Here is a 17,153-nt window from a genome sequence, read left to right on the forward strand (position 1 = left end):
GTTTCAGGAAGCGTGTGAAGGCAGTTATTGAGAAAGAAGGAGGACACATAGAATAAAAACATTTTCTATTATGGACATTTTCTTGTGGCAAATAAATTCTCATGACTTTCACTAAACTAATTGGTCATACACTGTCTTTCAATCCCTGCCTCAAAATATTGTACATTTTGCTTCCCCACTATATATATATATATATATATATATATATATGCATACAACCACTTGTGAATGCTTATTGCATTCAAAGCTTAATCATGGGACTCCATCTCTTTGTAAATATCTCTCCTTGAATTCTTAGTACAAATGTAATTTGCTCCATCTGATAGATTTCCTTCACTTTCTCAATCCAGATGTTATATGTGGGAGGTTCAGGTTTCAACCACTTGATAGTGATGCATTTAATGGCTGCCACTAGTAAAATTTGCAAGCGGTATTTTCAGTTATTTCCCTCTAAACTTTCTGGGATTACACCTAAAATAGCAAACTTTAAATCTTTAGAAAATGTTTGGTGGAAAACTGTGTTCACAGTGACAAAAACCCTCCTCCTTTCTTCTCCAGCACTTTAAAGATTTGATCCGTCTGCGGCGGACAGCTGAATGGCCGCGTTCCACACTGGACACCGAGTCCACGACAGCCAAAGAAGCTCCGGAGGTGGAGCCGCTGCCCTTCACTCTGTCCCATGAGCGCTGCATCTCAGTGGTGCAGAAACTGGCCCTCTTCCTGCTCTCCATGGACTTCACCTGCCACGCTGACCTTCTGCTCTTCGTCTGCAAGGTACCTGCATCATCCGACGCCTTCATGAGGGAGATTCTGCGAACACGCACATTAACACTTATCCGCAATTCTTTCAGGTCCTCGCCAGGATAGCCAACGCCACGCGACCCACCATCCACCTGTGTGAGGTTGTGTCTGAGCAGCAGCTGGAGCGCCTGCTGCTGCTGCTGGTGGGCACCGACTTCAACCGAGGGGACATCTCTTGGGGCGGAGCCTGGGCGCAGTACTCCCTCACTTGTATGCTGCAGGACATCCTGGCAGGTGAGGGGTGGGGGGGGCAGCGTCAGGGACGGCAATCATTTCACTGATACCCAAACCATTACATAATCTGATTATTGGTCCAGTTCTTTGGTTCCCTCATTGAATTCTGATCATGTTTGTGTGAAAAAAGGAGGCCCACGCTGATTAGAACTGCAGTTGGTCGGGTTCAATGCAGGGGAAAATACAAGTGAACCTTAAAGAACAGCTTCAGTGCAGCAGTGGGATTATCTCTGAGTCTGAATAGAATAGAATAAATACATTTATGTGACTTGTATATGTGAAAGCTCCACTGCTTCTCATGTGGACTGTCACGCACACTCATACTGTGTAGAAATTGTTTCATCATATTAAAGTTAAAAATTGGCTCTATTTTTTGCTTGTGTTAAACAGACAAACGTCCAAAACAAACTTCTGCCTTTGCCACTGCCTTTGAGTATGTCTTGTCCTGAGTTTTGTCTCTTAGATGTACAACATAGGTAACACGCAGAAGGAGGAGAAAGGTAGAACTGTAGTGATGTGTCACTGTTTTTTCTTGGTGGACACAGCAAAGCAAGAAAACATTTGGACAATACAGGCAGGGTGACCAGACTGAGAAGGATAATTATGAGGCTATACACTATATAGTCAATACTTACTGCGAAAATATTTCATATTTTATCTTTTTAGCTGTGTTTTCAGCTTTACATCATCAAACGACACATTACAACTACCCTGTTGTTATCTGTCTTAATGACTGTTCCTTCATCTCCACCATTACTCCAGAGTGTTAACAGTTTCTAGCAGTACAGTCCACGGTTGAAAATATGGGTAATTATGTGCAGCTGTAGGTGGATTTAATCCACCTACCAGCAATGGCAACAAATAAGTACAAGTACCACATAGAAGAAAATGATAGAGTTGTAACAGTGATTTGTTGTGTCCCAGACCACAGAATCAGATGTGATCGCACCTGTTTTACCCAGACACTTTAATGAGAAGACACGGTTACTGAGGCCCCTTGAGCATAGAACCATTAAAACAATGACCTCAGGTCAATTGGCCTGGACTCCTGATCCACACTCTATTCCAGCTGGTGATGAAGTGCACCATTTGAAGACAGAAGAGCAGTAGAAACGAGTGCTTGGATGACAGTAGATAAAAGAACAGTATGGTGTTCTCTTGTAAGGGTTCAGAGGTCTGCAGGGAAAAGCTTGTGGTGGATAAGACCATGATCAGTTTGTCTATGACACAGGTGTCAAACATGTGGCCCGGGGGCCAAATCCAGCCCACCAAAGGGTTCAATCTGGCCCCTGGGATGAATTTGTGAATCGCAAAAATTACACTAAAGATATTAACAATCGAGGATGTTAGAATCATTTTAGGTCTATTCAATCTAAAAATGATCAGACCAGTAAAATACTATCATAATAACCTATAAATAATCAAAACTGTACATTTTTCTCTTTGTTTTAGTGTAAAAAAAAAAAAAAAAGTAAAATTACACAAATGTTTACATTTACAGACTAGCCTATTATGAAAAAAAAAAGTGAAAAACCTGAAATCTCTTAAGAGAAGTATGTGGAATTTTTAATAATATTCTGCCTGTTATTTAATGTTTTGTGTATTTGTAGATCCACTGTGATCTGTAAGTTGTGATTCACATGTATAAATTTTAAACTAAGGCGTAAAATTGTTAACATTGCACTTATTTTACCTAAGAATGTTCAGGTTGTTCATGTTTGTTCATGTTAAGTTTGAGTACAATTCCTAGATGTAAACATTTCCATTATGGAATTTTACTTTTTTCACTCAGAAGTTCTTATTATCCTATTATTTATATTATTTTACTGGTCCGGCCCACTTTATATCATATTAGGCTGGATGTGGCCCCTGAACTAAAATGAGCTCGTTGAGGAGAAAGGCTGGACCGTGCGCTGTGTCCAGGGCCGCAGCGTTGGTCAGTGTCCACGGTGCCTCATTTTTCTGTCCCTGCTGATGCTGTGGGATGCACCTTCTTCCTCCCAGGTGAACTGCTGTCTCCAGGCTCTCTGGATGTCATGGACGAAGTAGCGGTGGGTGAAGAGGCCGGGGCGTCGTCCTCCTCAGCGGGGGCCGATTCGGACGACTCCCTGCCCCAGCCGGCCCCCATCCCCCTGGTGGAGAGTATCGACGAGGCTCTGGTACCCGATATCATCGCAGGTACAACCGGGACCTCCTCCGTTTTCCAAAGTGCGTGGGTAGCCCCGTCCACTCTCCACATGTCCCACAACAACACATGCACACCTTTAACGGTCCCACTATGAGGCCTTTTTATCTCCTCTTCTTTTTTTCATAGCTGCATGGTCACTGGTTTTCTCCACAGTATGGTTCTATGTGTGTTATTTGGTCTATATTGTATTATTTCTGCCTTATGGAGCAGGAGTTCAAACATGCAGATGCACAGCCATTGTTAGCAATGGATGTTTTAATATCACCATGTAACGAGACCTTTACAAAAACTGAGTCTACTCTATTTTATTTCTGGGGTTCTATGTGACATTAAAATGGAAACGCATCCAAAAATCTACGAAAATTGTGTGGAAGAAGTCAGCATTTCAGCAGTCCATCGTACGTGTCTCCCCTGTGTCGTGGTATCAGGCCTTACTCTGGCTGAACGGTCTCTTGTCTGGACTCCCTCTCCTCTGCAGGAGCTCAATCGGCATTAAAATTGCCCAGTAACGTGCTACAGAAGGACATTTCTTGTTCTTGCTTATATGTTTGCATAGTGTGCTTGCTTGGCAATATTAAAGCTGTTTTCATTATCCAAAGGTGCTCCACCTCTGTCATCTTTGGAAAAAGATAAAGACATAGACTTTGACTTGCTACAAGACCTGATGGATGTTGATATTGATCCTTTAGATATTGATTTGGAAAAAGATCCTCTCGCTGCCAAAGTGTTTAAGGTAGGTGGATTTTTGTAACATCTTTTTTTTCTCTTTTGTTCTTCCTGTTGAATTTCTTTTAAGCCCAGTTCACAGCAGATTCATGGGGTGATTGGAAACTAGTGCTGGGCTGCAACAGTTTGAAAACCTGCCGCTTGGATGGAACTAGGGATGTAACGATATGAAAATTTCATATCATAGTTATTGTGACCAAAATTATCACGGTTATCATTATTATTGTGGTATTGTTGAAATTGTGCGCAAAATGTTCAGAAAGTACTAATACACACAGTGAAATAATTTAACCAAGTTGTATTTTGAGAAAAAAAAACAAAACATCAATAACACCAAATAAAATATTGTCCCTTCTGTTGCAGAAACATTCAAATATTAACCCTTAGTGGTCTGAGCCTATTTTGTCCATTTTTCAGTCCTTTTGACTTTGCCTTTATATACTATAGAAACAAATGTTTATTATACCCATGTTTTGGATCTGTTTTTTCAGCACAACTTCATCTATATCATCTGTCTATTATTTTTTTTTACTTTAACCTACTATAAAAACATAAAAGGACAAAAAAACAAAAAATATATAAAATTTTGATTTGAAAAATGTATATAATTTATTGCATAAATAACACACAGATGCTTAATGAACCTTTTCACAGACTTTAAAAGTGAATATTGGTTCCAAATATTAGGTATAGAAAATTAAAATTGTAATAAATTAAAACTATACTCAAATATTTGACATTAAAGCAAATCTTTACATAGATGCTTTTTCCTCTAAAAGTGCGGTAATCAAACACGGTTATCATGATAATTAGAATTTAAACGGTAATACTAACTGTCTGCAATTTGACCGCGGTTTATCGTTACACCGGTAATTGTTACATCCCTAGATGGAACAGTGTGTTGTTTCCTTAGAAGCAGTTCTCTGTACTTCTTTACTCGTCTTCACTGGCTCTTCTGTAGCTGGATGTAGTTTGTTGCCTCTTTAAGTATGAATGAGTTCAGTGATAATGAGTTATTTGCTCTAGTGTTGACAAAACTGCAGAAACACTTAGAAAATGACCTTGAAAACTGTCCGTGGGTAATGGAATGGAACACCCACAAGATTTATGAGAATGTGTGCAGTGAAGTTGAGGCAGGTCATGTAACATCCTTCAACATTTTCATGTCATCATAAATGTTCAGATGGTCTGAACTGGGCTCAAGCCGCCGTGTTATGCATATTAATAATGATTATATTACGACACTTGATGTATTAATTCATAAAGAGCAGTAGCTTACATTAGACTGAATAGAATCAAAACCATTGTTGAAAAATTATTCTTGGGTTCTTGGGTCAGTATTGTTGCTAAAGAACCTTTTTTTCAAACTTCAGATATGAATCATAATGCACAAAACCTACATGTGCATCCAGAGCAATTTCATCAAAGCTATGCAGTTATTATCTGAATAACATCAATGAAAATAAGTTGGTGAATTTTTGATTGTTATTTATATTCATCTGCTCAAAAAAGCTGTGAACTTTTCAGAGCACGTTGGAGTGTCTGAAAATGTTCCTATGAAAATGGAACGTGAAAAATCAACACTGCATATTCAAATGATAGGCCACAGCCATTTCCACCAATATATTTGTGTTCTGCAGAAGCATTAAAAATGTTCGGTCACTTTTCCAAACTCATCTGTGGATTTTGGGGGCAACAAAGAAAATGAAAAAATAAATAAATACAAAATCTAGTGATATTGAAGGCTTCTTCACTTACTTTGTGTATGTTGCTCACAACGAGCTGTCAGTTGCATGGGGGTGCTTCACATGGGGTGGTTGTGGACTTTGGGAGCTTAGAACCATCTATAACTGCTTGCAGTGCTAGTTCATGTTTAGTAAAAATAAATAAATATATATATATATATATATATATATATATATATATATATATATATATATATATAAAGTTTATCTTAGATTGAGACACTCTTAATGTGTGATATGTTACTGACTTGTCAAATGGAAATGCTAATAGTAGGAGGCATGTAATCCTTTTCTGCCCTCATCATTTCTCCTGTTCCTCCTCAGCCCATAAGCAGCACCTGGTATGACTACTGGGGCGCTGACTATGGCACATACGGGTACAACCCGTACATTGGGGGGGTTGGGATCCCAGTGTCCAAACCTCCAGTTGCTGCTGAGAAGCCAGGGTCACAGGGTTTGTCGGTGTCAGTGTCACAGGGTGAGTAGTTTTTGGTTTTTTTTTTCCCATGGGGCCACTTGGTACCGCCCTCTGGCCTTGAATCATAACATTAAAGTGTTTCGTTGTGAATCTCAGCACTGGACGCCCGCCTGGAAGTGGGTCTGGAGCAGCAGGCTGAACTGATGCTCAAAATGATGGCTACGTTGCAGGCTGACTCCATCCTCCAGGCCCTCACCTCCAGCTCATCCACAGGTAACCAAAGAGCACCGAACAGACAGAAGGCACATTTAATTTATTGAAAGGAAGTGATGGTAAACACATGTCAGCCTGGGCTTGAATAGTTGAAGCTGTGTGTGTGTTTTTGTCAGTGAACCAGGCTTCTAATGGGACGGATGACTCCCTGCTGAGGGCTCTCCACACTGGAGGCTCTCCTCCCGGCAGCAGCCTGATGGTCCAGCCCTCCTCCATCCCCATGCTTAGTGCCTGCTTCAACAAACTGTTCTCCATGCTGCAGGTCCACCACGTACAGGTCAGCACTCGCTCCATCTGCCGTCTGTCACCACTTGGAAATATAAACCTGCTTTCTTTAAGTCTTTCTAGAAAATGGTTTTAGAGTGCAGCACAATTACTACCAACAAGACATGGTCAGCCTTCATCCTGCTGTTACTTAATTTCATTAAGTCACATTAAGTTTGTTGACAGTAGGGCTGTGTATCGGCAAGAATCTGTCGATACGATACAAATCACAATACTAGGATCGTGATATGATATATCATGATACTGTTAAAAAGGCCATTTTTTGGTTGTTTCTGTTTTTTTAAATGATTATTTCCTTAAAGAATTGAATTACACCAGAAATCTGCACAAATACTAAACACATTTTTATTTGATCCCAACAGGATCTAATGTTCTATCACAAAATGTTCCTGTGTTCAAACTGAAATTCTGTTTTACAGACATTCCAGTTTCAGATCCTGTTCAAATGTTCATACTCTGTTAGTTAAGAATAGGGATGTAACAATATGAAAATTTCATATCACGGTTATTGTGACCAAAATTATCACGGTTATCATTATTATCACAGTATTTATACTTACACACCCACTGAAATAAAGTAACCAAGTTGTATTTTGAAAAAATAAATAAATAAATAAAATAATAGGTACAATGTACTTTCTGCTGGCAGAAACATTCAAATATTAACATGTAAGCATCAAACATACAAATGGGCATTAAAGATGGCACCTTATAGCCATTGTTTGACCATTTTCCAGATCAAGTTTGAGTTTTAGTTTCTTTACCATAGATAGATAGATAGATGCTTTTCCAGGAAATGTGCAGTACCATTAGTTTTCAAAGTGCGGTAATCAAACACGGTTATCATGATAATTAGAATTTAAACGGTAATACTGTTGGGAATTTTACCGTGGTTTATTGTTATACTGGTAATCATTACATCCCTAGCTCAGAACTAACATCATAACATTATATTTGTTCAATCCCAACAAAGGAACTAACATTATTTAATAAAAGACTGTTAAATAATAATAAATAAAATATAAATAAAAAAGAAAAACAAAAAAGAACCTCCTCTATTTGAATAAATACCTAAAAATATCGATAGAGTACTTTTTAATATCGATACAGTTTTGTGAAATGAAATATCACGTTATATTGCAGAACTGATATTTTCTTACACACTTGGCAGAAGTCAGTATTTGATCTACATACGATACCGCTGTGTTCTGTTTGATTGAAAGCCTTTCTCTTGTTTCAGTTGGAGTCTCTGCTGCAGCTGTGGTTAACTCTCAGTCTCAACACGTGTTCTGGTGGCAGCGAAGAGAGTGGCTCCGACATCTTCCTGTTCAATGCCAGTCGAGTTCCCACCATCCCCCTCAACCAAGGTCAGGACTCCACCAAGCCCCCACTGACTGAATTAAAACCTACATGTAGATCTGGAGAGTGTCCAGGACTGGAAGCAGCAAGAGCAAATATAAAAACTAGAATAGAATAGAATAGAATTGAATAGAATAGAATTGAATAGAATTGAATTGAATTTAAATTGAATTGAATAGAATAGACTTTATTTGCCATTTGCACAGATCTGTAGCAGTATAGGTAAATTGGAATTCTTGTGCGTTTCCCTGAGTCAGAGTTAGAAAAAGATATGAATAAAAAACAGAAACAAAACATAAACACAGCTAAAACATATAAAAACAGTTATTGCGCAGACAAGCACAAATACACAATTGTAAAACAGAGTACTGATCAGGAAAAAGTAGTAGTAATAATAATAATAGGAGTACTGAGAGGTAAAAAGTTATTGCACATTTGAATTCAAAGTACTGGGGATGTAGAGCAGGTTATTGTATTCAGTTAAGAGCACGGTATTAGTTAAGTGTCTGAAGTTTTGGAGGTTAACAAATAGTCAGTCATGTGATATGTTTATTCAGCGAAGTTCCCTGTAAGCGTGGGTTAATATTCCAGTTTATATAGTTCAAATACAGAAATAGCTAAAACACTGTTTTACATAGAAACACCAACAGAATGCTCTGGTTCTTTACCTCTGTTTATTAATCATGTATAACGAAGCTTATATCACCGTTATCTGTGTCTGGGTTTTCTTTAGTTTCAGATTTACTTTACACAGATAATGTAATCATGTTTCACTGCCAACAGTTGTCTATAATAAATAAACTACAAACACTACAGATGTAGAACTGCAGCAGTTTTCTCGTGAATACGACCTAAACTCCTACACTTAAATGATATTTTTCTTTCCCTGTGTGTGTTCAGCGTCCATCAGCAGTTTTCTGACCGTTTTGGCGTGGTACCCCAACACCTCCCTGAGAACCTGGTGTCTGGTGCTGCACTCTCTCACCCTGATGACCAACATGCCAGCCACCGGTCAGCACTCCACTGTCACTGCTCTCATTCTCAGTCATACTTACACAATAACAGTCAATGGCCCATATCACTTCACTTGTAAGTAGGGCTGTGTATTGGCAAGAATCCAGCGATACAATACAAATCACAATACTTGGATTACGATACGATATATCACGATACTGTTAAAAAGGCAATTTCTTGTTTGTTTATTTTTTTTAAATGATTATTTCCTGGAAGAATTGAATTACACCTGAAATCTGCACAAATACCAAACACATTTTTATTTGATCACAACAGGATCTAACGCTATATCACAAAATTTTCCTCTGCTAAAACTTAAATTCTGTTTCACAGACATTACAGCCGTGGTTTCCAACCCTTTTTGGTTCGTGATCCCATTTTAATATCACAAATTTCTGGCGACCCCAGACATTCAAAACAGACTTTTTTTTTGTTGCTAAAATTACATTTTTTTTGATCATGTAATAGTTTGCTATGGTATGTTGCAAATAAATATTACTTTCAGAGGACATTTAGTCTGTATAATGTCTATTATAATGGACAGAGGCAGTAAATCCAGGTGTAGATTATTGCACAAAGGCTCAGGATCTGTCCAGTCAGTCCAGCTGTGATTTACAAGGAGGACAATTAATACTGAACAAACAAGAACTGAAACTATGAATTATGAAAGAGCTGCAGCATCTGAAACTGACCACAATGAACATTTGACACAGAAACAGAACCACCGTGCTGCAGTTTCAGACTCACAGTTTGTCATGTCTTTGGTGGATTGGGATTGGCTCTGTCAACTCACCGTATATTTCTTAGTAGTAAGTTGGTTTTTTTTAGTCAATTACAAGAAATTCCAGGCGACCCCACGTGGGGTCTCGACCCCAAGGTTGAAAAACACTGCATTACAGTTTAAAATCCTGCTCAAATGTTCATATTCTCTTAGTTCATAGCTAACATCATCACTTTATTTTTGTGCGATCTCAACAAAAGAACTAACATTTTCCTCTCAGACAGTAAAAAGTGCTTTTATGATGCTTCAAATAACCAAGATGTAAACAATAAAGCAAAACAAAAAACAAAAATGAACCTCTGCCATACCTACCTTTGAATAAACACCTAAAAATATCGATACAGTACTTTTTAATATCGATACAGTATTGTGAAATGAAATATCGCGATATATTGCAGAACCGATATTTTCTGTCACCCCTACTCATAAGCTTCTCCTCACATATGTTTGCCTTCGCAGCCTCCAGCAGTGGGATGAGTGCTCAGGACAGCACAGCCCAGCAGATGGTGTCCGACCCCACTCTGGTTCACGTCCTGGTGCGCTTCCTCTCCGGCACCAGCACCAACGGAACCAGTCAGCACAGCTCTCAAGTGGGCCCCACCGCCACTCAGGCCATGCACGAGTTTCTGAGCCGCCTGCAGGTCCACCTGTCCTCCACCTGTCCACAGATGTTCAGCGAGTTCCTGCTCAAGCTCATGCACATCCTGTCCACCGAGAGGTACGCCACAACTTCAAACAGGAGTTTCCAGTAGATGGACAGTGCGTTATTTTTATTGGCTTTTGTCACATTGAAATGTGTTAAAAAGGCAAGTACAGTTATATATTGTTCATTGAATCGTCAAAGGTATTGCACTTAGGGATGTAACGATATGAAAATTTCATATCACGGTTGACTGGCCCTTTCCCACCAAAAGGCCCAGGAACTTTATTACCAGGAACTTATTTACCAGGAACTTTTTGGGGTGAAAAAAGTTCCTGGTAACTTTGTTTCCACCGCACCCGAAAGTTCAGGGTAATTTATTCAAATCAGGTTGATGATGTATGAGGGAGCAGTAACAGAAACTGTAGTCCAGTTCATGTACATTCACAAACTGACCTCTAGTTCAATAAAATGACACAGTACTGAAGTGGACAGTTTGGGTTTAACATTTTACTGGTTGTTGAATCACTTAATCCATCTGGAATACATTTTAAATGAACTTAACCATCATTACATAATCTTAATTTGTATTTAAAAATGGTAGAACATGTATTTTCAACTTCTCATTCCTTAAACTAAATCACATCTAACTTTATGTGTGATGGATGGTTCTGTTTCATTTCTATTGTTTTACAGATATAGTTCAGGTTCAACCCTAAAGTCAGACAGATTTACTCAAATGCCAGCATTTAATTCAACTGCAAATGACTGATAAAAGTACTTCCATCCATCCATTATCTTCCGCTTATCCGGGGCCGGGTCGCGGGGGTAACAGTCTAAGCAGGGATGCCCAGACTTCCCTCTCCCCAGACACTTCCTCCAGCTCTTCTGGGGGGACCCCGAGGTGTTCCCAGGCCAGCCGAGAGACATAGTCTCTCCAACGTGTAAAAGTACTTATACTCATATTTTGATGCCTTGTAAATGAACAGACAGTATTAGGTTTGATTTTTTTTTTATTAAAAATTGAAACAAAACAAAGGTGCCTTGAGATTAAAAGGGAAATAAACACGTGTGAAAGGTTCAGGCTTTTGGACCAGGGTCTGGTCCCGCTGGTCCAGGACAGCCGGTCTGGAACTCCATGGTCCTGGTCCCTTTTTCACTTTCCTACAGGAAAAGTAATAAAAATGCTAAAATGAATAACAGAACACATGATGACAGATTCCTACCAGTGTGATGTGACATGTCCAGTCTCTTACCTGGGCCGTTGTAAACAGCAGTAGATGTTGGACCAGGACACAAACGAGCTGCAGGTTCAGAAAGAGGCGAGTCCGTCCGGTCCATTTCAGGTGGAAATCACAAACATACAGAATAAATCAGTGTTCTGCTCACGGCGACAACACGAATACATCCAGTTCTGATTTAGGTTTAGGGTCAGACTGTTGACCAGTTAGTATTAGCATTAGCATTAGCATTAGGTTAACTGGACTTCACTTCTGACTAACCAGCTGATGTGCCACTGATACTGTTACAGCATGGAACCAACTAAACAGTGAATATTTGTGTCATATTCAGACCATTGGTTTGTTCCACAGTCAGATCCACTGCGACCATTGTGCTCCTTTAGTTTCTTTTAATCCTGCATTAGTTTCTTCTTCTTTTCTCGTATTTCTTTAGGCGTGTGTCTTATATTTGGCTCCGACAGCTTTTACTCGCTCATTTCGTGTCGGCGATTCAAAGTCCGCCTGAATTTCCTCGTCATCTGTCCACTTGCTGTAGCTTCTCTTTTGGTCCATTTTCCGAATTATCAAAATACAAAGCTTGTGGAAATTAAATGAGTTAAATATTGGCGGTGAACAGAATGTGTAAATGCTGCTAGTCTAGTCCACCACTCAGCCTTCTGCAGCACACAGCTCCGCCCCTTAAAGTTCCTGGTAATCTGAAAAGTACAACCTCCCTACCAGGAACTTCTTCGGGGTAAATTCGGGGCCGGGGGAGGGTCAGTTACCAGGGTAATTTTCGGTGGAAACGCACCAGGAACTTTGAAAGTTCAGGGTAATACAGAAAGTTCCTGCAAAAGTTCCTGCAAAAGTTCCTGCGGTGGGAAAGGGCCTATTGTGACCAAAATTATCACGGTTATCATTATTATCGTGGTATTGTTGAAATTGTGCTCAAAATGTTCAAAAAGTACTAATACACACACTGAAAGAATTTAACCAAGTTGTATTAAAAAAAAAAAAAAAAAGTAGGCCCAATGTCCCTTCTGTGTCAGAAACATTCCAATATTAACCCTTAGTGGTCTGAGCCTATTTTGTCCGTTTTTCAGTCCTTTTGATTTTGCCTTTATATACTATATCAGGGGTCACCAATCCTGGTCCTCGAGGGCCGGAATCCTGCATGTTTTAGATGTATCCCTCTTCCAATACACCTGATTCAAATGATAAGCCTATCATCAAGCTGTGCAGAAGCCTGATAATGACCGTCAGGTGTGCTGGAAGAGGGGAACGTCTAAAACATGCAGGATACCGGCCCTCGAGGACCAGGATTGGTGACCCCTGTACTATATAAACAAATGTTTACTATACCCATGTTTGGGATCTGTTTTTTCAGCACAACTTCATCTATATCATCTGTCTATTATTTTTTTCCACTTTAACCTACTATAAAAACATAAAAGGACAGAAAACACACAAAAAAATTAAAATCCAACTTGAAAAATGTATGTAATTTATTGCATAAATAACACACAGATGCTTGATAAACCTTTTCAAATACTTTAAAAGTGAATATTGGTTCCAAATATTTGGTATAGAAAATTAAAATTGTAATATTAATACATTAATTAATGTAACAGAATTGTAATAAATTAAAACTATACTCAAATATTTGACATAAAAGCAGATCTTTCCATAGGGTTTTTTCCTCTAAAAGTGCGGTAATCAAACACGGTTATCATGATACTTAGAATTTAAACGGTAATACTAACTGTCTGCAGTCTTACCGCGGTTTATGGTTATACCAGTAATCGTTACATCCCTAATTGCACCTTAGTCTGGGGAAAAAATCTTTCCGTTAGAAACAACACAATGGAAACCCTGTTCACAGTGAGTCATCTTTAAAACCACTGGTCAATCCTTTCCCTCCAGGGGTCCGTTTCAGTCGGGTCAGGGTCCACTGGATGCTCAGGTGAAGCTGCTGGAGTTCACCCTGGAGCAGAACTTTGAGGTGGTGTCCGTCTCCACCATCTCCTCTGTCATTGAGTCCATTACCTTCCTGGTTCACCACTACATCACCTGTTCAGATAAAGTGGTGTCGCGCAGCGGTTCCGACAGCTCCGTGGGTGCCCGGGCGTGTTTCGGAGGTCTGTTCGCCAACATCATCAGGCCTGGAGACGCTAAAGCCGTCTGCGGCGAGACGACGCGAGATCAGCTGATGTTCGATCTGCTGAAGCTGGTCAACGTTCTGGTGCAACTTCCTCTGTCAGGGGATCGAGAGTTCAGCGGACGCCTGCCGCCGGCGGGCAGCGGGGCGGCCGACAGCAGCGTGTCGGACGAAGAGAAGGTCTGCGGCAGCAAAGAAAGTGTGGCGGGTGGCTCAGCGTCCAATCAGGGCCCTCTTACAGGTGTGGCAGACCTGGTCCTGGCCAATCAGCAGATAATGAGCCAGATCCTGTCAGCGCTGGGACAGTGCAACAGCAGTGCAATGGCCATGATCATCGGTAAGTCACGTGAGAAGGATGATGTATCAGTGACTGTTAGACAGTAAATGTGACAACAGTAACATGGGCTGTTAACCCTCCAGGATCCAGGTGGGTTTAGGACGCACACTGGGCACTTCATGTTATAAAAGGCCATTATTTTACACAATGTGTTTTAGGTTAGAATTCAGAAGTTGTTCATTTTTACCCCTCAGCCAACTTCTGGCCGAAGAAGTATTGTAATTGTTTTGTCGTCTGTCTGTCCATTTAAGAACATAATCACATTCTCTGAAGAATGCATTGACATATCTGCACTTAATTTATACTGTGGATTAGAATATTGAAAACAGTTCACCTTGACCTACTTTTTCAAGGTCCAGTGTCCTTGTGCAGTTCTAATATCTGAGTACTTTCACATATAAATATGTATGTAGTAAGTTTTACACACAGACAATCTAATCTAAATTATAAGGCAGTAACTTTAACAGAATCTTACACTATATTTGGCCAAGGGGGATTAAAAGTGCACAGCACATTATGTTTACATGATTCTAACTGAGTCACTAAAATCAGCACATTGTAATCCATGTTCAATTCTTACACCAACATCCTTCTCCTAAGTGAGCAAAAAATGCACACTGACACAATTTAGCATTTAATATTTGACCTAGCACAAAAAATAACAAGAAAAACACGCGGAGAGCACAGACCTCCACCAAGACAGACACCCCCCCCCCACCCCACCCCCGATCAGCACCAAAATTTAATAATTTCTTCCATGTGCCAGTATCAACATTTCCTGAAAATTAAAAAAAAAATCCGTCCATAACTTTTGGAGTTATCTTGCTAACAGACAAACACGCACGCAAACATACAAAGCAAAGTGATCACAATACCTCCTGACGGAGGTAATAATGAACATTAGCAAATGTTTTTGTTAATCATTAATATATGACAGGCTGAAAAATTACAAAATAAGTCATCCAATTTGTCTGTAGTATATTGGGGGAAAAAACTTTTTGTGTGTGTGTTTTTTGCATAAAAAAAATGTTAGTTTTTTTTTTTTTGCATTACTAACATAGCGTTTAGGTGTCAAATATGTGGCCCAGGGGCCAAAACCGACCCGCCAAAGGTTCCAATCTGAACCATGAGATGAATTTACAACGTGCAAAATGCAAAAATTACCCTGAAGATATTAACAGTCAAGGGCATCAAACTCGAAAATAACAGCATAATAACCTAGAAATAATGACTCCAAATTATCTTCTTGGTTTAATGTGAGAAAAATAATATGACATTATGCCGATAAATAATGGCAACACCAATTTATTACAAAGAACATTAAATTCTGACCTGAACAAATATGGACAACCTGAAATGTCTAAAAAAAAAAAACCAAGTGCAATTTTACCAATATTCTGCCTGTTTTGTGTCTTGGTAGATCTTATCTGTAATGCACATGTAGAAATCATAAGTTGAGGCAGAATATTGATAAAATTGTACTTGTTTTTCTTCAGAAATTGCAGTTTTTTTTCAGGTTATTCACATCTTTTTTGTTTTGGATAGTGTGTAAAATGAAAATAGTTTCAACATTTAATATTTTTTTGCACTTAAAAATTTGGAGTTGACATCATGTCGGCCCACTGGAGATCAAATTGGGCTGAATGTGGAACCTGAAAGAAAATGAGTTTGACACCCCTGTTTTAAAGGGTTAAAAAATGTCAGTTATCAACTATTTGGTATTTTTGTTTATGGCTCATGTTGATGAAATCCAAAAACGAAGTTAAAAAAGCCAACATTTTGACATTGCTATGGTGCTGTGCAGATGACACAGTTGTGGTGTTTTATAAAGGGCCTCTCTGGGGGGATACCGGAGGGTTCAACCGGATTTTAGGTTTCAATGTGCTTCATACCTCAGTAGAATCTGGCTTTGTTTTTTCAAACACTTTTTGAGCAGCTTGGAATCTGTCAGTCACGGAGGTGTTCAGCAATCCATTAAAGCAGGGCTGTCAAACTCATTTTAGTTCAGTTCCACATTCAGCTAACTTTGATCTGCAGTGGGCCCAACCAGTAAAATAATCACAGAATAATAGATAAATAATGTCATCTCCAAACTTTCCTCTATGTTTTAGAGCGAAAAAAAGTAGAATTATGCAATGAAAATGTTTACGTCTACCAACTATCCTTTAAAACAATGTGAATAACACGCACAAACTGAAATTTCTTAAGAAAACTAAGTGCAATTTTAACAATATTATGTGTCAGTTAATCATTTAAACTTTTAAATTACAACTTACAGATCACAGTGGATTAACAAATACAAAAAAGATTTAATAACAGGCAGAATATTGTTAAAATTACACTTCAGACATTTGAAAATGTTCATATTTGTTGAGGTTATTCCTGTTTTTGTGAAATACTAGTTTTAGTGTAAAGACGGTAAAATGACATGAAAATATTTACATTTACAAGGACAAAAATTTGGAGTTTTGATCATTTATAGGTTATGATAGTATTCGACTGATCTGACCCTCTGGAGATTCAATTGTTCTGTCTGTGGAACCTGAACTAAAATGATATCTTCAGTGTAATTTTTGCATTTCACAAATTCATCCCAGGGGCCGGACTGGACCCTTTGGTGGGCTGGATTTGGCCCCCAGGCCGCATGTTTGACACCTGTGCATTAAAGTCTTTGAGGGGCTCCAGCTCCAGGTGTAATGTCATTCCAACGGTGTTGATGTGATGAATGTTCCTCCACAGGGGCCAGCGGTCTCCATCTGACCAAACACGAGAACTTCCACGGCGGTTTGGATGCCATCTCGGTGGGCGACGGCCTGTTCACCATCCTCACCACTCTGAGTAAGAGGGCCACCTCAGTGCAGGTCATGTTGCAGCCCATCCTCACGTACATGGCCTGTGGATATATGGGGAGACAGGTGAGCGTCGGACTCAGATGATCAAATGACATGTAATCCAAAAATATCTAATGGGGTTT

General features: G+C 39.4%; 1 protein-coding gene across 7 annotated transcripts in view; it reads left to right on the forward strand.

Annotated features, from left to right (window-relative positions):
* birc6 (baculoviral IAP repeat containing 6) overlaps positions 1–17,153 on the forward strand; it is a 221,699-nt gene that overhangs the window by 68,664 nt on the left and 135,882 nt on the right. For 3 of the 7 annotated variants that reach the window (XM_030156692.1, XM_030156693.1, XM_030156694.1), the window contains exons 36-47: positions 559–774; positions 852–1,035; positions 3,040–3,243; positions 3,823–3,956; positions 6,019–6,172; positions 6,269–6,385; positions 6,502–6,662; positions 7,911–8,037; positions 8,930–9,040; positions 10,284–10,542; positions 13,608–14,179; positions 16,919–17,094. In XM_030156692.1, coding sequence (XP_030012552.1) covers positions 559–774; positions 852–1,035; positions 3,040–3,243; positions 3,823–3,956; positions 6,019–6,172; positions 6,269–6,385; positions 6,502–6,662; positions 7,911–8,037; positions 8,930–9,040; positions 10,284–10,542; positions 13,608–14,179; positions 16,919–17,094 — 2,415 coding nt within the window. The remainder of the gene's footprint in view (positions 1–558; positions 775–851; positions 1,036–3,039; positions 3,244–3,822; positions 3,957–6,018; positions 6,173–6,268; positions 6,386–6,501; positions 6,663–7,910; positions 8,038–8,929; positions 9,041–10,283; positions 10,543–13,607; positions 14,180–16,918; positions 17,095–17,153) is intronic. The other 4 variants (XM_030156695.1, XM_030156696.1, XM_030156697.1 and 1 more) reach the window with 3 other exon arrangements.

This window comes from Sphaeramia orbicularis, chromosome 15, assembly GCF_902148855.1.
Source record: "Sphaeramia orbicularis chromosome 15, fSphaOr1.1, whole genome shotgun sequence".
Classification (NCBI taxonomy): domain Eukaryota; kingdom Metazoa; phylum Chordata; class Actinopteri; order Kurtiformes; family Apogonidae; genus Sphaeramia; species Sphaeramia orbicularis.